Here is a 26,455-nt window from a genome sequence, read left to right as displayed (position 1 = left end):
TATGATGCAGGGCTTCCTACACAAGAGGATGAAAAGTCAATTCCTTGCACCAGAAGGTAGGCATTTTAGGAAAGCTTTTCAAAAAGTCTAGTAGCTGCTGAAATAAGAGGATTAACATCTTGTGACAGATGGCTATAGTTTTAATTGTCATAGGTTATAGTGGTCATTATTCTTTGCATTTAAACCATATAAGAAGAATTAACTGAGTGGCCCTGCTTAACTGTCAATGGGGTTCTCCTGGCTCTTTGCATTTTAAGTGAGATTAATAAATGAAAACATGTTGTAGAGGCAGGGTGTATTTTATTGAAAGATTCATGAAGTTTCAATGACATTGTTAAGGTATTTAATTAGTCTCATGAAAAAAAGTAGAGTGACCCTTTTAGAGAAGCTGATAAGTCATATAATAGCTGTTAGATCCTCTTTATTCCTTGCTTTATAAGATTAACTTTGTGCTAAGCAATTTATGCTAAGTTTTCTCTTTTATTGGTAACCAAAGTTATCTATGCTTCATGAATAGATTATTGGAGATAACATCATGTAATTAACAAGAGATGCAGAAAAGTAAAAGTACAATTTGTGTAAGAATTGTATGAGAGAGAATGTTAATTTCTTAACGAGGAAGGATATTTAAAGGGATAAAAGGAAGGCAAAATAGTGCAGTTCTTTGAAAGGATTAAAGTAACCTTATCTCATGTTCTTTCAGAAGGTGGGATTGCCTGTGTGTGTGAAAGTCATGTTCAATGAGCTATTCACAACTATAATGAATAGTAGACACAAGTTTGCATTGCATTTTTTTTCCAAAAGTGATTGATAAGGTGTGAGTTATGCTTTAGCTATATTGAATAATGGAAGTTAGCAAAAGGGGAAATTGTACAACCTGCAGGCATGTGGTATTGTATAAAAATGTCAATCTGAGGTGCTGTAAATTACAGTGTGTGGGGGAGGAAGAGCGGGCACATTTTTTTTTTCTTTGTCAGAGTAAACTTCACAAAATCAAAGATCTAAGACAATAAAATACCTGTCAGTAGCACTTCAGTGTGCCCTTATCTCATCCTTTGAAGTATTTCTTCAATGTCTGTGATTATGGTTTCTTTAAAAATCCACACAGAACCCTATTTCCAATGTAATTTCCTTCTTCTAGACCTCAGTTCTTGTATTCCAAAAAAGCTGATACGTAAGAATTTTCAAAGTAAAATTACACAAGGATAAATGAAATGATAGTCAAACATACTCCTTAAAAACAGGAAAAAGTACAGAGCAAAAAATACTCTCTTTGGTAGTTTAAGAAATATCTTGATGTTCGGTATGTTGCTTTTGGTGTTGAGGCATTGACGTGTTTTCACAGAAGAAAAGAGAATTGGCACAGCTGTGTCCCCTTGCAGCACCCAGAGCCTTGCTGAGAGGCCGCTCGAGCTCTCCAGCCTTCCAAAATTACAGTTTCTCTTTTGGGTCTTTGAAATAGTCATTGACACCAGGGCTGCAGGTAGTGGTTCAGAAGGAACCACAGGTCTGAAGCGGTTGCAGTTTTATGAAGGGGTATGTGTTGGTTGGTTAAGGACTTCGAGGCCAGGCTGTGACATGCCAGGTACGTGTCTGCTTCAGGTCTTGTACTGTTTACTGATCCTGTGCTCTTTGTGCAACTAGCTTTAAATCGAGCTAAAAATTCCATTTTAGTAGTCTTTTTTTGCAATTTGGTGCACTTATAGTGAGTAAACAATATGATAATGATACTAAATGTTCAATATTAATGATAGCATCATTATCATTAATTTAGTATATAATCCAATAACAATGAGAAGGGGAGAAGACTCCTCCAAAAATTTACTGTATGTGCTCTGCTGGGTCTTTCTCATATGGACATTTGGTAGCTTAATCTTTGTAACCATTTCTGTATGAACGTGGACCAGCCTTGTGGGATCTCGCTGGAAAGGCACACAAATATTTTGTCCTTTCCCCCAATGTCAGAGTTGGCCCTAATGTTGGACGGAAATGTAGAATCCTGCAGCCTTGGCTTATCATATGAATTTGCAATTCTCTCTTCTGTTAGGTTGAAACCTGTTAACTTGAAAATAGATATTTTGAAGACTGTTGACATTTATTAAGTAGGGAAGTTTCCTAAAAGATTTAATAATGGCGAAGCAATAGCTAAAATTATTTTTTTTGTAGGGAGTTTTAGTTGATACATGTACTGAATAGTTGGTTGTAATTTGAAACTGTCCAGATAGCAAAACCATGAAAAATGGGAGTAACTACTGTGCATATAAAGATTTATTATGCATCTATGTTACAGTATGCTTATTTTTATCAAAAATAGACCATTATGAAAACTGGCTTTTGCACCTGCTCTTCATTAATTTTTGAAGTTAAATAGCTCTGCGTGGTCTTTTCTACAAAATACCAGAAGGCACTTGAGGGTTATTAGCAGCACATACTTGCTGCATGTAGAGTTTAACACTAATGGTAAAATAATCCACTCCTAGAATTATAGTTTGACTACTGTTAAGCAAAAAATACCAACCAACAAACCCCAAAACAAAATCTTCAAAAACTTTAAGTGATGGAGAACTGTTATATTAATTTGTACTATTTTTAGGATAATTAGAATTTGGCACAAGTAGAAGTGAAATTGTAGTATTAGTGTATTCCTGTTAAACTGAAAAAAGTTAATAAAAATGTAATGGTATTTCAGAATGATAGACAAGTACCTAATAACTTAGAAAAATACCCACTGTAGTTTACATACTTTCTTACTAAAAGAAAAGTTCACTTGTGTCTGGCTGAACCCTGAACCTTAGAGTTTTAGTTTCACATGTAGTGTATGAAATTAATCCACCACACAATCAAATTCCTGTTGGAATTGTCCTGAAAGCTTTTCCAGAAGAAAAATCTCAGCAATGTAAAATCTGAAAACGCAAGCTTCTCCTTACCCATGTAACTAGAGTTTAGGCCAGAGGTTTTTTTCACTCTTTAGGGATAGCAGAACAAAGTTGGTTTAGAGAAAAAGTGAAGGTCGGTCTTTTTTACGGATGTTAGAATCAAACTAATTTATCTTTTTTTTTTTTTTTTTAGAAGCAAATATTGGTAATTCATTTTTCAGCAAATAACAAATGTCTTTGCAATTAATTTTGCATGATTGGCCTTTGGTTATCAGCCAAGAAATGTGATCAGTCATATTTTAGTAGTTCTTCAAAATGTCATATGCATAATGCTAAAACCTGGTCAGTGATCAAATAAGTAGGTATTTCTTCCTCGGTTATCGGCATAGCATGCAGGTTTACTGTGGCATGATTTATATCAGCTGTACTTCTGTAGTTTTTGCCGTTTTGGAAACTTTCAGGTTTTAAAAACCCATCCCTCTGCTCCGTTGTGCGTGGAGTAGGTGCTCTGGCAGGGATGGTGGGGGACAACTCGCGTTCCTGTCAGGTTATAAAAAGGATCTTCATGTTACTTTAAATAAAAAATGTAGAGGGAGCATTGGCTTTAGGATTAGAAAATATTTGTTAACCTTCAAAAACTTGTCAGCTTTAAAGTAAAACTGGAACCTTACTTAAAAAGTAAGTGGAAAAACCCACCAGAATTCTTAACTGTGAGGGATCCCAGCCAGATCATTACTGCTGCCAGTTCTTCAGCTCGGGTGCGAATAAGTGATACTTATGCTTTATTAGCCCAGGTTTTGGTAAGTTTCCACATGATTTGTTTTTCGCTGGCTATTTTAGAAATAACAAAAATATACATAGGCATACATTGTGTCTACAGAAAAATACGGGGAGAATTTTAGAGCTTCCAAGTCAAGCTCTCCAAAAATAGGAAAAAGCAGGTTGTCTGTTGAGACCGCTTTCTCTCTCCAGGCACGATACGCTCATGCGACTGAGTGCTGTAAATAAGATGCAAGATAAAAACCATCTTGTGTGAAACCGTCCTGATGAACTGGTTTCTCCCCTGCCTCTGTTGCAATGACCTTGTGCATTATCCAGTGATAAACTAATAACTTAATAGCTGAATGTCAGTCGGTTTGCTGGGTGCCTCCCTTGAGGCCGTGTGGTTTGCAGCAGCGCTGTGTATTCCTTAGGGTGGCTTTGAGAAATAGGCTTTTATCACCAAGGCTTCCAAGGTGAGGGAATGCATTTAACCTTAGTTAAAAGCACCTCTGGCAGCTCCTACGTGCAGTGACGGTAGAGGTGCGTTTTGGGAGTGAAGGGTCAGGGTCCTCAAGGTTTGTGTTCAGTTGCTCTTTTGGCAGCCGGCCAGCGCTGTCCTGCTCCACACCAGGGAAGGGCAATGTAGTTGAACAGCCTTGTTCAGCTCAACCTGAACGGATTTTGATGGGACAAATAAATGTCGCTTTCTCCCTTCCAAGTAGCTCCCTCTTCTTCCAGCTGCTGCTGTTTGCAGGTGGCCTGTGAAATTCGAAGGCATTACTCTCTTCCAAGGTGGGAAGAATATTTTCTGTTGGTAACTGTTCGCTTGCAGAAGTGTAGCAGCTCCTACAAACAGTGTGTATGTTCTGATGACTGTCATGCTTGAGTGTAATATAATGTCTTTCCACTAAATGAAATACTCACAGGAGACTGGCTGACTCAGAGCGCTGGCAATGGGATATAGACCCTTTAATCTCTAGGAATGATAAAGTATTTACAGCTGATGGCTGTATAATGACATAAAATAAGTAGTCACAGTATTGCTTCCAAGTAAGAGGTCTTAGTATCTCACATACCCCCACTGAGGTGTTTTCAAGAAGGCTGCAGATTTAATAATGACTGTGATCCTCAGTGCCTCTCATCTACTTGCTTGGGCCTTGCCAATCACAGTTGTATTGCGCTGGTAAAAGGGGGTGAAGCAGCTTTGTCTTGTGGTACTTTAGTAGTGAGTAGACTTCAGCTTCCAGGGCAAATACCCATTTTTGCTTTTTGCATCTTTTCCGAAGATGCTAGTATTTTTGCGGTACAAATAGGAGAGAGTGAGACTGTGCGTGCAGTTTAATAGGTAAATGATAAGCCACTGCAACTCAGTGGTTTGGTCCTTTGCTGAAGACGATGTTTCAGTCTAGGAGAGAGCGTTTGGTCTGAAATCCGTTTTGGGAAGCTTGTCTTCAGCAGTGGCAAGTTTTAAGCTTTAAGATGAGCATCAAACATAGGCAGAATAGATGCCACCACTGATTTCAGGATACATGTAAAGAGGAAAATAAGGATGTTCTTAGATTATTTTGCATTACATATTTGATTTATTTGCACATACTAAGGAAATGTTTGTTAATGTAATGATTTGTGTGAGGCATAGCTTCTTCCAGTTACCAGAGGTTGCCAACATATTTTGCCAACTTCTGATGTAAAAGAAAAAATGGTAATAGTGTGAATTACTCAATTAAGTGTGGCTTCTATTAAGTTCTGCATTTGGATTAACATCATGCTTTCTGCAATATGTAAAGGCTCACTTTACATTTAAAAAAAAAAAATACTGGAGGAAAGATAATTTTGCACTCTTCCTTACGCTTTCAGATGCTAAGCTGTGAATAGACAGTGTTACTCTCCTGTTACTTCTTTTTGAAAGATGATTTCTTTAATTTTTGGGATGCCGTAAATTGTCTCCCCCTCCCTTTTTTTTTTTTTTTTTTTTTTTTTTAAGTAAAGCTGCTTTGCTTTTGTAGCTTACATTGTACTAAATTGATGGCGAAGAATAGCTTGGTTTAAGAAGATAAATGTCAGGAATGTCTTCTAAAGTAGACATTCAGATTTTTTTGGATTAATGGGAAAGAAGGTCAATAATTGCACGGATTTCAATAAGCTTGAGAAGAAATGGCATTCCTGCGGTGCTAGTGATTATTAAAACATCGTGAATTCATTTCAAGATACTGTACTCGGGTTTAATATCTCTTCCATTGTGAAAGAATGACTCGGTAAGGGCTGCCAATTTGTACTGATGATAGAAGAGAACTCATAAAGCAATTGTATTTTTAAGAGGAAAAAGTTATAGCAGGCAATAGATGAATTCCTGGATGGTAGTCTTAATCTTAGTTCTGCCTTATTAAATAGGGCCCTCCAGACTTTCAGCAGCATACGCCTGGACCAGTTCCTACCAGCTTCTCCCAAGCCCCAAGGCTGCCAATCCAGGACCAGTGGAGAGGGCCACCACCACCTCCACCACCACTCCCTCCTCCACCTCCTCAGGAAAGAGATCCTTTCTTCATAGCAGGTAAGCGTTTGCATTGCCATTAACATACAAAATCCACTTTTTGTAAACCGGCTCCGCAGTGTAAGTGCGGATCATATAATAACATGGAAGTGTTCAGAAGAACCTGAAGACCCCCAAGATCTGTTTGATGTAGCCAGACCGGTATATGCCAAAAACCACAGTAGTCTGTTATCTTTTTCCTTCCTTGATGTAATCTTGTGTCTCCGACTGTGAATACTATCAATAATACAATTGATTTATACAGATACAGAATAAAATTAGTATCTAAGTGATTGTTGCAATAAAGTTGTTGTGATTAGTTATGTTCTAGATGACGAGTACTCTCCATATGCTTTGGTCTCCACTAGTAACTCTTTAAACCATCTGGACTTTTTGTGTACTGTAAGAAATCAGCTAAAATGATACAGCATAGCAAACAAAATATATAGTCTGTATATATAGATACATGTATATATCATATATACTTAATATGTGTATATATAATGTATGTTACAGACGTTTTACACAAAATATGTAAAAATTGGCTAAGTATCTGGACAGCAAATGTTACCAGCTTTTTTTGAGTTCTTGTGAGGTATAAACTATAATCCCTGGAATCCTTCATTGATTTCATTAAAGTAGAATTTCTAAAAGGTATTGCTAATTCCAGTGAATTACCAGCTGTGCTGGTCTTTCAAGCATCAATTCCTTTTATACACAAGTGGCAGAAGCAAGAGGGACGTAACCTTGAGGCGTAGGTAGCTCTTAAAATACCCCTTACAATTTTGCTCTCTACAGATTTCAGCTTGCTTTTCCAAATCAGGATAGAGCTTTATGTTTCGCAAGTGTTTTGTGTCTCAGGCAGGTTGTCATTTAATCGCTTCCCTGATTTCCACAGATCCAAGGTTTCCAAGCCATCACTTGTTTGAGCAGCGGAGCCCCCCCCCACCGCCACCTCCCCCTCTTCTTAACAGCGCCCATCCCGTACCGACCCAAAACCCGATGCCGTTCAGCCAGCCCGGGCCGGCGTTTAACCAGCAGGGACAGCAACCCGTGTTTCCCCGGGAGCGGCCGGTGCGGCCCAACATGCAGCCTCAAGGTCCCGTGGGGATTCTCCACTTCAACCAGCCGGGTTCGGCCAGTCCGCGGCCCTTCATCCCTCCCCGCCAGCAGTTCCTGCAGGCTCCGGGACAGCCCTTCCTCGCCGCCCACACCCAGCCCGCCATGCAGGTACGGCTCTGCTGACCCCCGGCCCCGGAGGGGTGAGCGGCGGGGCGGGAGCGCCCTCTGCCGCTCGGCTGCGGGGACCGGCAGGGAGCCGGGGGCCTCCCGCAAAACCGGGGAGGAAGCTGAATCGCAGCTTGAAGCGGGTGAACGTTTTAGGGATGTGGGGACCACTGCGTGGTCGGTGGGCTTTGTGCAGCATCTTTACATGGTGTTGGTGTTTTGCACGGGGAGAAGTCCTGAAGTCGGGGGGGGAGGGAGGGCAGAACAAAAGGGGGAAAAAAAAAAACCCAAACCAACACCAAAACCCAAACAGTTTAAAAGCCATTAGAAAAGGGGACAGAAGGCAGGAAGCCGTGCGTTTTTCTTTTTCCACATCAGCTGCTGACTTGCACAGGTTTACGTGTAGAACTACCATGCACAGCTTCTGATAGTCTGTTTTTCGTTTAGCCTGGTCTGTAGCTGTATTCCTGTATCAGAAATAGTGTGGTGAGTAGGATTAGGGGAGTGATCATCCCCCTGTGCTCAGCAGTCCAGTTTTGGGCCCCTCACTATAAGGAAGACATTGATATTCTGGAGCGAGTCCAGAGAAGGGCAGTGAAGCTGGTGAAGGGTTTGGAGCACAAGTCTTATAAGGAGTGGCTTAGGGAACTGGGGTTGTTAAGCCTAGAGAAAAGGAGGCTGAGGGGAGACCTTATCACTCTCTACAACTACATGAAAGGAGGTTGTAGAGAGGTGGCGGTTGGTCTCTTCTCCCAGGTAACAGGCAATAGGACAAGAGGAAATGGCCTCAAGTTATGGCAGGGGAGGTTCAGATTGGATATTAGGAAAAGTTTTTACACTGAGAGGGTTATTAAACATTGAAATGGGCTGCCCAGGGAAGTGGTTGAGGCACCATCCCTGGAGGTATTAAAAAGACGGGCAGACATAGTGCTTAGGGACATGGTTTAGTGGTGGTTTTGTCAGTGTTAGGTTGATGGTTAGACTCGATGATATCATAAGGTCCCTTCCAACCTATTCTATGATTCTGTATAGCTGCTTATAGAAGTTTTGAGGACTTAGGAGGCTTGAGCTACTTTTCAGGAATTTATTACCTTGAAACTAAAACCGAATAATCTTTCCCTTCATGTGAAGGGTCCTTTGCATCCCCCATTACAGCCTCAGCCACAACCTCAGCCTCAGCAGCATCATCACCAGCAGCAGCAGCAACATCATCACCAGCAGCAGCAGCAACACCATCATCATCTCCAAGGGCCACCACAACCCTTAATGCCTATGAACCAACCACAGTTCAGGCCTCATATGCAGGCCACGCAGCAGCAGCCAAATAACAACAGGATGCAGTGTCAGCCGCGACAGGGTCCAATGAAGCCAAGACATGTAAGTACCACATACATCAGTGGTGCCTTACATAGTTCTGTGTGGGTAACAGGCATGTAAGCACAGGTTTCAAAACCCACCAGCATGGTTTTTGAGTCCTGTTTATTCCGTCCTGCTCTGTCAGCTGCTTTCACCTTTTCTTGCTCCTTTTCTGCCTTGATCATCTTATAACCTACATCCAAAAATAGCATGTGTATCCCTCCCTTTTTCTTTTCTCCTCCAGTCTTCAGTGTTGTTCTTGATCTGGGTCCAGTAAGAGATTATGCAGTTGCCCAAGAACTGGCAATAGAGAGGTTTTGGAGGATAAGTTTGCTTAGTAAGATTTTAAAACCACTGGTAACCTGTGATTGTACGGGAGCCCAGTTTTCTGACACTCATTTTCAATTTGAAGGCCTCTCTGTACCGATGCTAATAAGCTTTCTGGTTCAGATAGTGCCACTCATGTCTTGCAAGTTTGCTCCAGTGCAGCAGATTCTGTTGCTCGGTGCGTTGGGGTAGCACAACAGTCTGACAACATGACTGGAGTTTAGAGTAACTGCTTTGATTAGGAAAATAAATCACACAGTGAAGCCAATTTCTGAGAACAATGTTAAGTGAGATTCAGTTTTGCTTCTAATTAAAGAAAAATAAAACCATTGTTACAGTGTTCTCATTTCTGCAGTTTTTCATTGCACGTTGAAAATATTGAAACTCTTTGAAAAGCGTTTTTTTCTCCAACTTATTCATGAAAATGTGAAACAGGAAACACTTTAGTCTGGATTGTGATGAAAGTCTGCATTTTTTTAATTTTCTGCTTTTCAGAATACACCATCACAAAATATTGTCAAGCGTCCAAATCAGCAGCTACAGTCAACTGCTCCAAGAAATAGTAACTTGCGTGAGTTGCCGATAGCACCATCACATGCTATGGAAATGAGCAACAACAGGCGACCCTCTACCCCAGCTGCTCAGGTCAAACCCATTACCAGCACCATGTCTGCCACCAAGTCTGTAGCTGGTGTTGGAAACTCACAGGGAAGGCCAGAGATGAAAGCTAAAGCAATCACACCAGTGGGCCAAGCAAAATCAGAAGTAAAATCTGAACCAGAGGTAATGCTTTTCTTTTTTCTTTTTTTGGTAAACAAACAAACAGGAAAAAACCTAAACAAAATACTTCCTTTTAAAAACTTTTCTAGTCTGGCTTGCAAACTGTAAGCACGGTTAATGTATTATTCACCCAATATTTTTTGGTGCCACTAGAGGCCTCCCTTCTGAGTTGCACTTTCCTCTTTAATGTGATAACAAAACCAGTCTCCATTGACAAAAAAAGAAGTCTGGAAGGTTGGCAGTGCTGCAGTGAGTCTGCTTTGTAGGAGGAGGGGTCATTTCTACTGTAAAAATGCAGAGGTTGAGCAAAGGTCATTAATGATACAAGCCTCTGAAATTCCCATTGTGCCTGTTTTTATCTTCCAGGATTATATTATCTTTTTTATTTTTCAGGTAATCTCATCCTTCTAAGTCAGGAAGGCTCTTCTCTTCCATTTCCTATGATGCTGTATGGCTCAAACCCCTCCTCGCCCCCCAAAAAAAACTGTTTGGAGCGTTACCTTCCTCATGCTGTTTTCCTTTAGGCTGCCCAGTCTCCTTTAGGGTCTTGAGCACTCGTGTAGGAAGTTGCAGCTGCACTGTCAATGGAGCTTCTTGCTCTTGAAGAAGGAAATGTCTGTCTTATGAAACCTTATGGCATAAGGGAAAATAGGAGATGCTCTCAAGTTTTTGATTTTAGAGAAAAAGATGGCGTTTGCTCTGCTAGTACTTGGCATAATCAGAGTGAGATGCCAGTGTTTCGGGCTCCACTAGGTCATAGAGTGTGAGCAGGTGAGCATTTCTCTGCACAGATCCTCCTGGAAGCTGGAGAAGGCTCTCCATGAGCACTGTTAGTGTGAGAGAGTGGGTAGGATTGTGCTGATGGTGCTGTTAATCCTAAACATCAGGAGGTGCCAGAAGAACATGATGGCTAAATGCACCCTGTACAATTTCTGTCAGTCTACTCTGAGAACTGTAAATCTTGGTAGTTTAGTTGACCATGAATCTTGTCTCAAGGACCAGGTTTTCTTCAACTCAACAACTGTTGGAAGGCTTTAATTGTGATAATATTGCCTTCCCTTTAAGCTGCTTGTGATTAGCTTTTCATCTTGTTCTTGAATTAGGGATGGTCGTAACTAATTTTCACAAATGAGGCACAAAAGAAACCCATAGTTGGCAGTGTTTGACCTCCTGTGCACTTGCTTTTCAACGGGAATATTAAAAAAAAAAAATCCTTATTTCAGCTTTCCAGCTTTTAATGTTGATCTTTTTGGAAAAGAAAGATTTAAGTAATCCCCATTCTCTCAATTCAGTCTCTTGAAATAATCCAAGTCACAGAAAATGCAGTACCTCTTACAGAAGTCTCTGTCTTTCAGGCCATTAGTAAAGGTAAGTTTTGAAGAGCTATTCAAAGGCCTCCCCATCTAAAATACCTTATAATTCTTCCATAGTTTAGTCATGAAATTTAAGGCATTAGTTCTGAAATATCTCTGGCAATGTCAAAGCTATCTTTGAAAACAGTTTGATACCTGTTTCATGTACATTTTTGCAAAACAGGATAAAAAAATTGTTGCCTTGGAAAAAATGATGTCTCCTGGTGTTCCCTATTATTAACCATAGAGTAAAAGCCTTTGTAGATATACCTGGCAAGTACAAGGAAAGTGTGTAAATGTGTGTGAGCACAGAACCCTCCTGCTTTCAGCGCGGACTTGAAATAGTCTTGTGCTGCAAACAGCAGTTGTCTGCACCACTGCTGCTCTTGTTCGCAGATGCCACTTATTGTCACTCCTGCAAACAGCGTTGCTGTACTAATAATGTTCATTTCCGAGCATTTAATCGTATTCTTCACTATTGCTGTAGTGTAGGTTATTACATTTCTCTCTTTAGGTGTAACGTTTTCCAGTCTTCTTTTTGTTTTTCTTCTAATTGGCTAACTTTGTCCTGTTCTTTTGCTTTCTGTGAAGATGAGAAAGAGTTTAGTTCTGTCAGCTTTTCTAGCTGTATTGCTCATAACTGAATTGGGCAGGTTATTTTGCAAGTGTCTTCAACTGGAAAATTATTAAGACTTTTCTTTGCATCTTTTTTCCTGAAGAGTCAGTGGCCGCATTTATGAATGCCCTTCTTTCAGGAAGCACCAAAAAAAAATAGCAAGATTGGCTTTTAAAGGTTTTGCTCACTTTCAAAATAGATATTTGAAAGGTTTGCAACCTGAGTAACTAGAAGATTAAATATTGTATTTCTACTTTACTCTAATGACATGCTTGTGTTCCTGCGAGGCTGCAAAATACTGACTTCAAATGCCTTTGTCTGTTTTTACAATAGCTGTAACTCTCACATCCTCAGTCAGAAAAATCATTTTGTCAATGAAATTGGAAAGTATGGGTAATGACTATGGGCCTAATTCTGCTCATATTGGGGTCAATTTAGGATAAGAGGAATTAAGGCAATATTAAGCTTTTTTGAGTTAAAAGAAGGGGGAGAATGTAGAAAGGTGATGTGAATCTCTTTAGAAGAAATAGATATTGGAGCACGGAACAGGAGACAAATTAGAGCACTGCATAATCATAGTTATACTGATATTGTACTTATATTGCAGTTAATGACCCTGATGTACTGAAAGAAAACCTTCACATTCCATTCTTCCAAAACCAGTAAATTTTGAAGTTGTGTTGTTGGGTTTTATGTTGCTGTCTTTTAAAAAAAAGACTTGCAATATGGCAAATAGTTGCTGCATTGTTATTGGAGCTAATTTATCTAAATCATGAACTTTTCATATGTTTGGAATTTAACTACCTGAAAATTTGTACATCTGAATTTGAGTTTTCTCCAGTATAAATAGGTTTGATTTCCAAATTTTTATAATGGTGCTCCCTGTCTTGTGCTTAGAAGATTCTTCTTATCGCAGTCTTTTTCCAGTTGGAAGATCACAAGAGGGCAGTGTGTTTCTCAAAGAAACCTTGTTCTTAATTCTCTTCCTGTTTGTCCAAGAACCATAGCACCTGTGTGTTGTAGGATGGCTCATACCTTCCTAAGGTTCAGGACTTGATGTCATCAGTGATGTGAAATGTGTGATGTTGATGTAGGTGCCTTTATTTAAGATACCTTGTGGTTTTGAACACAAGCAGACAAAGGATGTGATTTGGATCTGACCTTACCTTTTATGAAGACTTGTGAATTTTTGGACAAATTATCCTAGCCTCTCTTCCTTCTAATGTTACAACTGAAAAAGTAAAGATAAACCTGCTGAATAGATTTGTATATATGTCATAGATCAAACAGTTTTGACTGCTCTGCCTTGTACCCACCCATTCTACTGAGGGACACCAGTGAGCCTGGTTACGTGATTCCTTTCTTGTTCCTCAATAGCAAACCAGAATCTGGTTCTTAACGACTCTTCATTTAATTCTATTAACTAGTAATAAAGCCTGCAGACCTCTAAAAAGGTGTGGGTGGGTTTGTGGTTTTTTTCTATTAACTGTATGAGAAGCAAGCTACAGCTATTCTAAGCTAGTATCATTCTAAGTTCTCCTGGAGAATGATGATGGGCTACTGCTCCTCTTACTGTTGCTCATCAGTTAGACTCAAAAAAGCAGTGTGTAACATTTTCTTTTAGCACGTGCCATCAAAGCCTCTTTGGGCCTTAAGGCAGAAGAAAATCTATAGCTACAGCTTTGTCTTGCCTTCAAACTACAATGAAATACGTTGTGTTCAAGAAATGTTAAAAGATGAATGAGAATCTCTGCTTTAAAAAAACAGCAGCAACCAAAGAACAACAAAAAACCACAAAAAAAAAACCCAACAAACTTAAACAACAACAACAATAAACAAACACAAACAACTCCCTACCCCAAACCCAACAAAAAAAAAAAACCACCTCCACATTCTTCACATTGTGGAATTTTCTACAGAAAAAAGTGAAGTGTCAAGAGCTTATCTAGCAAGTTCTTCTGCTTGTTCACCTGCAGACAATGTTGCTTTTGGCAGGAAACTTCCGAACACAATCTGTAAACTTCAGGACGTCTTTGAAGGATGTCTACTTTCTCCCAGTTATTTTCTTTTTTTTGTTGTTGTTGTTGCTTTTTTGATTTTATTTTGGTAGTGCTACTGCTTGTTGGAGAAATCTGTACCGGACTTATTAAACTAATGGGATGAAAATCATAAGTAAATAGGCATTCCATACTGTTTCGACTTATTAAACTAATGGGATGAAAATCGTTAGTAAATAGGCATTGCATACTGTTTCCACCTTGACCCCATGTACTGTCTTGCCTGTTCTGTGTGATGAAGCTCCTTATTACGTACTATAGATCATTTATATGTACAGCGTAGGTCTCATGTATACACACACACACTATTGTATAGTGGGGTATATATGAGGTGCTCCTCAAGCTGAGCAGGAGAGGATTTCACTGCTCTTCTTTTCAGCCTAGTGTGGAGTTTGTTGCCCATTCTGAGTCTGTACTGTTGGGTCACTGCACAACTAATTCCAATTAAACTTCACTCCTAATATTTTTTTATATTGTTTGGTCTTACTCTAGCTGCAAGGCTGTTTTACTGAGAACTTAACAGTAGTGGCAACTTGCATGAAGGTGAAGGATTTAGGTGTCTCTACAGACCATTAATGGGCTGATCCACCATTGTCATACAACCTCAGAGCTCTTGGATCTTGATTTCAAAGCTTATCCTTTTGGAAGAATTAAAAGGATCCATACTGATTTCCTAAGTAGTGAGTGAGTTCCTGAAAGGAAAATTTCAGATTATATTTGAGATCAAGTTCCCTGAAGATACTACTAAGCATTCATCTGACTTCATATGTAATACAGTTTATCAGTTGTCTTCTGTGTTTAATGCTATTGTGGTTGAAATCAGTATGTCTGTCCCTGCTGCACAGATGTATTGGTCAGAGTCCCTCAGGATGTTCGTTCCTTGTCTGCTGGCAAGACTCATTTAAGTGTGCCACAAAGTACACATCTCTGTGCTGCTATTTGTAGCCTTTGAGTTAGTGTTTTGTACTTACTAGATCGTGATCTACATCTTCCAAGGCCTTCGGAACTGGTAGATGATGATATGAGCAGACAGGTCTCTGATAATAAAGGACAGCTGGTAGAAGAGCTGGTCTTGTGCAGATTCTTGCTGGTTTTGACACCCTCAATTGAACATAAAGAAAAAAAATAGTACAGCACTACCTCCAAAGGTAAATTTGGCATTGGGTCACTGGCACCCATCAAACCTGTTTAGATAAAATGTAGAATATTCTAATCTAAGGCAAAGCAAGTGAATAAACTGATTCATTAGTGAATTAAGTGGAAAAGGTTTTGTGTTTGGACAGTTTCAGTCACTGAGATATTTACTGTCTCTGAAAGCGACTGAAAATTTTATTCATTGAATCAAGATCTGCGTAACAGCACATCCTCCTGTCTGGAGCTTACCTGTATTTTGTCATCCTATGCAAACTTTATTTAAGGGTCTTACCCTTTTACTGTATTTTGTAAGGGCCTTATCTTTTTTTTTTTTACTACAATCCATCATCTCCAGTTTGCAATTTAAGATGAAATATTTGAGTTTACTACTACTACCCATTTTACTTTGTAGAAGTATGTTCCTGTTACCATCTGTCAGTGGAGACCTGTAATCTAGTCCTTACAGTGATTAGCCATTAATCACCGCCATTGTAGTCTGAAAAGTATAGAGGAAGATCAGAATCCTTTAGTATGTGAAGCATTCCCCTGAAAAGGACAGTGTTATGCCTCATCTCAGAACTATAGCCCGTATTAAAAAAAAAAAAAAAAAAAAAAAAAAAAGTAAAAATAAAGTCCAGTTTTGTTGAAGTCTTATTTTAGCCGTTGTTTAGGCTGGACTTTTAGTGTGAGATATGCAGCTATTTCTTAACCACTGTGAGTCCCTATCAGTAGGTGCTCAGGGACAAAGCAGTTACATCTAAAGGAAACAAACGTTGAGGATTTGTGCATCTGGATTCTATGAGTGTAAATACTACTCCACTGGGCTTTTATATCTGTGAACCAACTTTATGATTGTATCTATTTTGATCTTTTTTTTTCTTGGGTTGGGGCGGATTCTGGGTTGTACCAGGGATAAAAGCATTTGAATTAAAAAAATAATAATAAAAAAATGTTGTACGTTTGTGTCCTGTATGTGCAAAAAAAGACATTTATGTTGACAAGAGCTTGCACACAGTTACTGTGAGATGAATAATTCCATCATGGATTCACATTTTAGCATTCTTTCTGCTATAATATACCAAAATGCAAAGTATTGTTACTTTGAGAGTCTGTTTTTATTAGGGGTGATTAGGATATCTCCAGTAGAATGTTATGCTTGTTACCATCTGTAAGCAGTCTCTACAAGTCTCTAACTTAATATTTCAAACAGTTGAAAATAAAAAATAATATAATGAAAAAGTATGCTCTGTAATTTTAAAAAATGCATCTGATCACAAAAGCAATTTGATTTCTTTTCTAGGGTGATGAGAATCTGCATTTCCTTGATTCTTGTCCATTTTTATACAGCTTTTGTGCCAAAGTTGAAGAATCTTTAGAAAGGTTATTTGATGGTGTTTAATACTTTCTGGAGGACCCAGGGCTGGAATATTAAAGGCATTCTCTATATACCATTAATATTCCAACACTGCATTTGGCAACATTTTGATTCTGAAGAGAGTGCAGGAGTTCAAGGTCAGAGAGATTGACTTGTGCTGTTCATTATAACCAATTATTGTGTGACAAATGAGTTTGAGATCAGGCTGAAAATTCTGTGAGAAAAATCAATAGTTCTAATCAGGGCCTTTCAGGTCATTTACCACTCTACCTTTTGTTACTTTGTCAGAAAAGAGCAAGATAAAACCTGTGTGACAGTAGGTTGCCTCCGTATTGTTGCTTTCCATTTGAAACATATTTTGATATCTTGAATTATATTAATAGTTTAATTGGTTTTAGAAACTTCTAAATTAATTCCAATTTGTAAAACTTCGTATTTTTTTTTAGTATTCTGATAAGATTTCTCAACTGGTATTATAGCTCTTTTTTTCTTTTTTTCTTTTTTTTTTTCCCTCCTGTCTAGGAAGTAGTATATCTAAGTTCTAAACCAGATTTGAACTGTTTGTCTGTAATGAATAGCAAATAAACCTTACCAGCAGATACACTTCACTAATAGCCTCAGTTCAGTGTCACGGGTAATATAAAAACCTCTTCAGAGAGTTACAGCTTTACAACATCTGAAACAATTTAATGTTGTTTTGACCGAGCTGGGCATTTGTTGAGAACTTTATAAATTCATTTGTATTTTCCTTTGCAGTATCCAGATGAAGATGAAGAAACTAGACTGTATCGTTTGAAGATAGAAGAGCAGAAGCGTCTAAGAGAAGAGATTCTGAAGCAGAAGGAGCTGAGACGGCAGCAGCAGGCTGGTGCTAGGAAGAGAGAGTTGCTCGAAAGACTGGCGCAGCAGCAGCAGCAACCTTCTACGCAACAGTCCTACATGCAGCAGGAGGACGACGACTCCGAGTTCCCCACCAATGGCAGCCCTTACATCCCCCACTCTGGCTTACAGACCAGGCAAAATGTGAAAAACAGACTCCTTGTTAAAAAGCAAGATATGGTAGTTCCAAATATCCAGCCCAAACCCACAGACTTCCCACAGGTCGGGGGGAACGTGCAGTATCAAGGACAGCAGCTGAAGCCAGTGAAGCAGCTGAGGCAGACGAGGACGGTACCTCCCAGTCAGCCTCCGGCACCGCAGAAAGTCTTACAGACCAAACCTGCTGCAGCACCGGTGCCCACCACACAGACTGCTCGAGTGGCTTCAGTACCGGCAAGGCCCCAGGAACTGAAACCCGGCGTGAAAAGGACTGTCATGCAGCGGACAAACAGTGGTAGTGGAGAAGGGCCCCATGTCGGCAGCAAAGTCAGGGTGATTAAGTTGTCAGGAGGGGTAAGTTTCCAAGGCTCATCTCGTGTCTGTGTGTCCTCATGGTTTGTTTCTGTGTGTTTCATTCTGTGTAATCCCAAAATAAAAACTGGGCCAAAGCTGACGAGGGAAGTAGCAGATTTAGCAGACCTAACAGGCTGTATTTCATATTTTCAGAACTGTGAGTTATTAGCAGTTATTCAGAAATTAATGTTTGCTGTAACACTTTACTGCCAGGCAGTTATCTCAGAAGTATTATTTCAATATGATTTCAAAGTTTTGAATTGTAACTTGACTCTGAAAGACTCCTCAGCTGAGCTCCTTTTGCTTAAGGTTGATAGGTCTGATAATTGGTCAGAAAAAAGGATTTGGCTGGCTGTTTAAGGTCCAGTTAAAACGCTGTGCTCTGCTTGCTTGGTAGTTGAAGCCACCTGATTTAGTTGCATGCAGATGCTGGTGTTAGTGTGGCTCCTGTACTCAAGGGAAGGTTGTTTTCATTTTCTTGGGAAGCCTGTTGTGAAACTAATTTAAGCAGTGTGTTGGAGGGGGATGTTTTCTGTTAGAGGCTGGGTTTAAAACGTTACCCATTTCACTTCTGCATCTAAATGAGATTTCCTTATCTTTTGATGAGGGGTCTATTATCTGCAAAGTGTCCCTTGAGCCACCCATGTTGTGGAGGACTCACAATGCTGGTCTTCAGATGGCAGTGTGCATATTTAAGATCTGGGGCTTTGGTTAGAAAGTATCTCGATCAAATTTCTTCTGTCTTAATGAAAGACAAGTTAATTTGTTGGGGCTGTAAAGAAACCAACACGAAGGGACATAGCAAGATCATGTTGTCAGGGTGAAATCTGTCCTCAGGTTTATGCTGAAGAGGAGGGAAGGAAATGTGGTTTAATGTTTAATGCTGTCATACATTGGAGGTGATTTTTATTTTGGAAGAATGCTTCTTAAATTATTTGGAGCATTAATTAGGGAAACTTGCAGAACTGCTGTAATCTGGAATGAAGTGAACAGTGTGTTAACAGCAACTGAACAAGGCCTTGGAGGCTAGGCTTTACTCTGTAGAAATGGGGAGGAAGTCAAAATGCCAGTCTTAACTATTTTTATAAATGTTTTTCTACAGTGCATAAAACTTAAATACACTTAAAATTGTCAACTGCATAATGACCACATGGTCTTTCAAAATAGTAACATAAAGGGCCTTACTGACTACATAGAGCTGGCAACAGCCCAACCTGGAGGATGTCTAATTCCTCAGATGTGATAACTTAAGTAGAGAAGAATAAAGTACAAGAAGTTGAAAGAAATTGATTTTGTTGGGCTAAAAATATTTTTATATAAATATGTCTGCAGGAATCCCAGTGGCCTGCACGAGTTAACAGGTTTGTTATTCATGAATAATTGAATAAAGCAATCATGCACAACTTCTTTTATTATGTGGTGAAACAAAACAATGCCAGTCACCACTGTATACAGCTCTTTATAACAAATGGTTATCAGTGCCCACAGTAGCATTCGCAATTTTTATCATAATGCTCTGTTTCAGAAAACCGTAAATTATTTGTTTCAGATGAGTCTCATGGTAAGCAAGAGCAATTAGCTTTATTAAATGTGTGCGTAACCCCTCTTTCATGGTATACAGGAAGAGATTTGCTCTGTCCTCCTTAACTTTCAGATACCAGGGTTTTAGCAAGGTAACGCAGGTTCTTTACATGTAGCCTTTGTTCGTTTTTTTCATATTGCTGTAGACATTTTAAGTTTTCCAGCTGTGGAAGAATAAAAGCAAGCACTGCAATTAGCTGTTTAGCACTGATCAAGATAGTTGATTAATTTTTAATCAGTTAGTGACAAGCTGAATCTATGACTGTTTCTTTGACCACACAAGGAAAAAGAAAAAATTGAACGGGGGGACACATGGATCTTGTCCTTTTTGACAGGATTTTAAAGGAGAATTAAAAGCTGCTTGGACTCTGAATACTATAAAGATCACAGATCCCGTTTCAGTTTCCATTTCTAATATTTAGTCCTGCCACATGCTTTATTTATTTTCACAGCTTTTGCCTCAACCCTAAATATAAAGCAAAAGCTAAATCTCATTTTTCCTAGCCGTGTAGTAGTGCTTCCTCTAATTCCCTGCGTTTGGCCAAAGGGTTGGCTGGTATCTCTTATTCTCTTATCGATAGGCACTGACTTGATCCTGCAGTTAAGCAGCCCAGCCATTTCTCTGTCTAATCACTTCTACACTTCTTCCTTTCTAGAGCTTTTTTTGTGCAGAGGTGTTTTGAATACCCATGTATGAGTGAGATGGCTTGCGATTAGACACAATGCATGTTCCTTTTCTAAGCTCTCTTGATTGTTATTGGTAAAGTCTTGGAGAGTCCCTTCTCTTTCAGCCTGGCAGCCATGGTCCAGCACAGTAGCAGAACTGTCAGTTGAAGGAGCTGATTGAGGCCAGACCCACGCTAACTCTATCCAGAGCAAATTGACCTAACCAGGAACTGGTAGAAAGGACCATTTTAGATTTAGTAGGCCTATCTGTAGAACAGGAGTAAATGTTGAACAGTTAAGGAGATGTACTTGGTGTATTGGTGAGATTTATGGTGTACAAATACTATCAGAAGATAATGGTTTTCTTCTCTTGAGGGCAATGTTTTTCCCAATCTAAGCTTCTAACTATGTTTATTTGTATTGCTGGGCATAGCAGTACTACTGAGGATCTCCGACCTCCATATAGAAGTATCACTTGTTATTTAAGGTAAAATGGCTTTTCATCTGTTTCCACAATATTCTGTCTTGAGAGGATCTTGCTTTTTAAGTATTTTTATGGAATTGTAGGAATTACTAACTACATTCCAAGAAATATTTTGTCTACTTCATCTGATGCATAAGACACCTTAATTTATGGCTTCTTATATTTAAAGAAAAGGGAAGTAGAAAATGATTCAGCATTTCCTGTATGTCAGACTAAGTCTGTATATGACAGTCTGAGAGAGTTGGGATTGTTCAGCCTGGAGAAGAGGTGGCTCTGGGGAGACCTTATCATGTCCTTCCAGTATCTGAAGGGGGCCTACAAGAAAGCTGGGGAGGGACTTTTTTACAAGAGCGTGTAGCGATAGGATGAGGGATTATGGCTTCAAACTGGAAGAGGGTGGATTTACATATTAGGAAGAAATTTTTCATTATGAGGGTGGTGAGGCATTGGAAGAGGTTGTCCAGAGAAGGTGTGGATGCCCCATCCTTGGGGCCAGGTTCAAGGTCAGGTTGGATGGGGCTTTGAGCAACCTGGTCTAGTGGGAGGTGTCCCTGCCCATGGCAGGGGGGTTGGAACTAGATGACCTTTAAGGTCCCTTCCAACCTAAACCATTCTATGATTCTGTATCAAGGCGACAAGTGTTAAGAACCATCATTAATGATTTTGTCTGATGCTTTTTAAAACAAATTCCTTCCTCCCCTCACCCCCACCCCTCTAATGCTGCTGTGCCCATCCCTTTCTAAAATTCCTGTAATTTATGCAGGAATGACACTACAGTTAATAGTTTTCAATTTTAATTGCTCCTTTTAATTACTCCTTTAAAGTTTATGTGCCTGGAAAATGAGGCAGTGTTTAGCAGATGAATTTTGAGGTTTGTGTTGTGTGTTTTTTTTTTTTCCTATGGAGGCCTAAACATCTTTTGATGGATCTGGTCTGCTTTATGGATTGTGTGGCATGTCTTCAGAGCCATCCTTTCCAGATACAGAAGTTCAGCATATCTGCTGAGTATTCATACTAGTATGTTTTCCTAAGAAAACGTCTGATATTTACCTGGCTTAGTGAGGAGCCTGAAGTCAATCCTAAGGATACGCATAAGAATAAACTCAATGAGGTTGTAGAATGTTGTTTGTTGGGAAGAAACACCCTAATAAATCGCTTAAGAATGTGATAATAAAATTATGGAAAATATGAGTGAAAGGACCGTGGAAATAATTTATTCTGTCTTGAAGGGGGAATGAACCAACCTTTTTCTGAGATCTCATTACTGGAGATTGCTTTGGCCATCTATTCCAGTGTCTGTACATCTAGGAGAATTTTCTTTGTAACAAACCCACATTTTCTTGCTGCAATTTTGAATCCATGACTAATTGTATTATATTTCAAGAGACATGGGAAAGAATTTATATTCCTCTTTGGCTGTCTCTCTCCTTAAAGATTTCTTAACTGTTCCTGAGCGCTCATGTTCTTCAATCCCTCTTGATGGGGCATGTTTCTAACACCTTGGCTGCTTGTGCTGGTCTCCTTTGGGCTCTCTGGGATCAGTCTGTCAGTAAATAGTTCCAGTACCAAGTGCAATTGAATTACTTCAACTAATATATCAGAATTGTCTTTAGTCCTGGAAGAACAGGTTTGTACCAGCTACAGCCTTAAATATCTTAAGATGGTATGAAATCTGTGCTGAACATGTTTTTCATTTAGTTGGAGGTTCTGTGGGGAAACGGTAATATCTTAAAATCTCTGTATCATTCAGTCATCTTATATTGTTGTTGGGTGATTTCTCTCTAGCCAGAAAATGTCCTGCCATGCTCAAAGAGATGTGTGTCTGTCCCAAACGCCTGAAAATGCTGGTTCTTATGCTGCACCAAGAACACACCATTCTTTGTCTCTGTGGAGAACTGCACAATAAGCTTTTTTCTTAAATACATATATATATATAAAAATACATTCAAATCTCAGTGTTCCCTGTTGGATTAGAAGCCATATCTTACTCGCAATCTTAATTCCTGAAAACCTGAAATGCTCTGTCTGAAAAGCTTGAAGAGTCGACAAGTTCTTTTGTTTTAAAGGCCTGTCACAAAAAATGTCCTTGGATTGTAAAAAGAAAAAGAGACTTGGAATGGAATATAAACAACTTCATTCGTATTTAGAGTAACTGGGAAGTGTGAGATATGAATATGGAATTCTAAATATGGAAAAACATACTGATTGAGATGATTCTTGTTTGATAATGTAACCTTATCAACAAACTTTGCTTAATGTTTGTACTTGTTTCTACTTGCATGTGTATGTTCAAGTTTAATTAAAAATATTTGACTTGAAAGCTCTATAGCGCCTTTCATCTAAATATGTCAGGAATTGCAAACACTAAGATTTTTGGCATTTGCATGACCACTTGTTGAGGGAGCCCTTCACCCAGCTCCGCAGCACTACCAGCTGCGCAAAACAACTCCAGAACTCTGGCCGTGTACGATCCTATTACTTTTTAAGAAGCAGGAGAGCGGCATTGAGATTTATTCGTATCCCACTATTCAAAGGAGACATGGATAATGCCCATATTCCATCAGCAACAGACTGAGGGAGCTTCAGAAACCATGATATCTGAATGCCGGATACCATGTTTGTCACTTAAGAGTGTCAAAATGGGCAGGACCTTTGGAGCAGAACTGATGTAAATGCTGTTGAAGAGTGCTCTGCCTGCCACAACCTGCAAGATCGCACTCAATTTCACTCTGGAAATATTTCACAAATACACATTAATTTCTTAATTCCACAACAAAAAAAGGAAGTCAGGGAGCCCTGTAATATTCTGGGTATGAAAAAGGCATAGTATTTTCATGAAACATTTGGAAATGAGCAAGAACCCTCTTCTCTGAGACCTCCAGTGAGACAGAGTATTTCATGGCTATGGGCAGAGCGCCAGGCTGTGCTGTACTGTTTGGGGCATATTTGGTTAGTGGAAAAATAAAATACAAGGGCATGTGTGGACACACTTAGGAACTAGCAGGTCTTAAGGTGGCAACCAAACTAGATGCAGATAGTACTTTTTATGGGTTTGTAATAAAATCCTCGAAAGGGGGAAGAGATATCTACCTAAATTGAATTTAACTTTGCTGTGGATAACTTGGAACTAAAGTGCAATAAAGTATTTCCTATTGTAGGCTGCAAAACAGGTTTCTCCTTTTCCTCAGGAGACTTTTAAATTGCATGTTGAAGAGTGCTGCTTCCTCCCGAACACCCTGAAAGCGAGGCGTTTGATATTGCTTGTCGCTCTTGTTAAGTCTCAAAGGAGAGTTTTTCTGCCATCATAAGTGTTGTAGTGCAAAATTCATATTGACACGATGTTGGTGTTATGGAGTATCTAGTAGCCCAGTTTCCTGATAGGAAATGACTAAAGGCAACTGTGACACTGCTAAAGTGCAGTACAAAGAGAAAGAGCTGGTTTTCGGATGAAAACTAATAGAATACAATCTCTTAACTTGGGGGGGATACATACAGATTTATCTGATTTAAATTTAATATTTCAAGAAGTCACAAATCCCTTTGTTAAGTGGTATTTCAGGTTTGACCACTTGGAATAGTACAGAGGTGTGCTCTGCGTTGGGAGAGTCCTGACACTGTGAGGGGTTGGGGAGGGGAGGTCCTGTGGGTTGTCCATGCCAAGATTCTACAAAGAGCTTTAAGCAACACACCAGAGGGATTTGACTTGCCATTAGTTATAAGCTTGAAACTGAAAGAGGGCAGATTTAGATTAGATATCAGGAAGAATATTTCCCTGTGGGGGTGATGAGACACTGGCCCAGGTTGCCCAGAGAAGTTATGGATGCCCCATCCCTGGAAATGTTCAAGACCACACTGGATGGGGCTTTGAGCAACCTGGTCTAATGGAAGGTGTCCTGCCCATGGCAGGAGGGTTGGAACTAGGTGATCTTTAAGGTCCCTTCCAACCCAAACCATTCTATGATTCAAGGAACATGAACTAGAAAACTAGGCATGACACAAGAGGGGAAGCTCTAGTTGTACTGGTTTCTGTTACCCAGTACTGGCTCTTTGTGCCATAGCTGATGTCTGGCTGAGAAGTGCTCCTTCAGGAGCCCTGGACCATCAGAAGTTCTGAATCGCTGATATTGTCCAACAGGAGCCTTTTCTCTTGGTGATTTCCTCTGCGTGTCCAGTCTTCACTAAAACTCTCTGTTTAAAAAATTATCCTGGAATCTGGCAACTGAAAAGGGAACCAGGAGATTTTGTTCAAAAATGTGTTTATTGACATCTACAGTATGTATTTTGCAGACAGCAGCATAAAAATGGAGGTCCTTCTGAGAGTAGTATACAAATCTAGTCCAGAACCTTGATTTTTGCTGTAGCTTTGACACAGAATTTGTATTTTTTTTCATAATGAACTGGTGGGTGGTTGTCCTAGAAAAACATGTCATGATTTGACATCTGATCACCTGTGTTTCTATCACTCCTGGTGAAACTTCAGTGTAGCACGGGTATGGCTAGGATCCTCTGACATCTCTTTGGCCAGTCCTTCTCCATGCCTTAGTTCTCCTCTCAGACAGCTGAGGAGATACTTAAGGTAAGAATTCTGTTAGTACATGGGATTAAATGGAATTAGCTGGGGTTTTTTTACAAGATGTTTTCTTCTTGCTGTTCTGACTTTTCATAGACCATTAAGCACAGAAGACAAGATAGTCATCACTTCATGGCTTGCTGAAGCAGCTTAGCAGTGTCTTTTTATCACAGGAAGGGAACTGTTTCTGCATTTTATTTGTTTATTGCTTAGTCTCGGTGCTCTTGTTTGAGTAAATTCACCCCGTGCAAAAGTTTTAGGCTGGGAAAGATCATTCACTGCCCAGCACCAGAAGTGTCTCTTTTCTGGTGTGAACGGGGAATGCTTTGGTTGTTCTACCACTTCTGTAATCTGATGTAGCTTATTTCTGTGTCTACTCTGAGTCAAAACTAGGCCATTATTATGTCTTAAACCAGTTGTTAACAACGAGTTGTCTGTTGATAGAGTAGTGTATTGTAGGCTGGCTGGACAGCAAGAGGTTTTTTAAGTACTGCTCTTCCTGAATTTTAAAAAAAGCTTTTAAAGGTCTGTGAAGGCCTTTAAAAAAAAGTCTCCAGGTGTTTCTCATTGGCATTTGACAGATTGAAAACAGATCTTCAGCTGTTCGGAAACAGTGCTTGGTCATGTCACTTGGTTGTGGGATATTTGGCAAGTGATTAGGCTTCCTATTCCCATGTCCCCAGTCTCTCAGCTGGCCGTATCAAAGTGGTAAAGCATTTGGAGCTCCAGTCAAAGAGAAATACCTAATTATTAGGGGTTTGCCTTTAATACACGTTTCTGATCATTGTGGGGAGGAAATACTCGTGTAGTATTAGATGATAGTCTTTCTTGTTCTGCATGGTTTTTGCTTTACTGCTTTTTTCTCTTAGACAACTGTGATCCCCATGTAACAATCTTTATTACTATAGTCAGTCGCAGTATCAGTAAACTACAAGTTTACGTTTGAAAACCTATCTGGCTGATGAATAGTAATTTTTCTTGTCCTTGAAGACAAATTTAGTAACCTAAAGGATGGGGGCTTTCCCCTCTTACTGTGATACTGTAGAGATACTCATTTTTAAAAATACTGACTTAAACTGGTAACAGATGAGGCGGTTTCTTCTCTCTTAAAGGAAATCAATTACAAGACATTTTTGATGGAGATTTCCCTGCAAGACTTAAGCCTTCATCATGTTACAGAGAATTTGAGTTATAGTGCATCTGAGAAAAGATGAAAACGTTCTACTTTTCTGTTATTTTCACACAAATCAAGCAGAGTTTATTTCCTTTAAGTGCTTTATCCAGCATGCGCATCCCTTTACTTTTGGGTGATTTTGAATTAGCTTTATAAAGATTACATGGATAGACACAGCATTGTCGTGGTTAATAGA

The 26,455-nt window shown here is 39.5% G+C and overlaps 1 protein-coding gene across 1 annotated transcript in view; it reads left to right on the top strand.

The window, feature by feature from the left end:
- RBM33 (RNA binding motif protein 33) overlaps positions 1-26,455 on the top strand; it is a 95,169-nt gene that overhangs the window by 49,450 nt on the left and 19,264 nt on the right. The window contains exons 10-14 of the mRNA XM_074157636.1: positions 6,030-6,189; positions 7,034-7,398; positions 8,701-8,772; positions 9,574-9,861; positions 17,149-17,784. Of these exons, the coding sequence (XP_074013737.1) occupies positions 6,030-6,189; positions 7,034-7,398; positions 8,701-8,772; positions 9,574-9,861; positions 17,149-17,784 (1,521 nt within the window). The remainder of the gene's footprint in view (positions 1-6,029; positions 6,190-7,033; positions 7,399-8,700; positions 8,773-9,573; positions 9,862-17,148; positions 17,785-26,455) is intronic.

This window comes from Numenius arquata, chromosome 12 (genome assembly GCF_964106895.1).
Source record: "Numenius arquata chromosome 12, bNumArq3.hap1.1, whole genome shotgun sequence".
Taxonomy (NCBI): domain Eukaryota; kingdom Metazoa; phylum Chordata; class Aves; order Charadriiformes; family Scolopacidae; genus Numenius; species Numenius arquata.
This window is presented reverse-complemented; position numbering and strand designations above follow the sequence as displayed.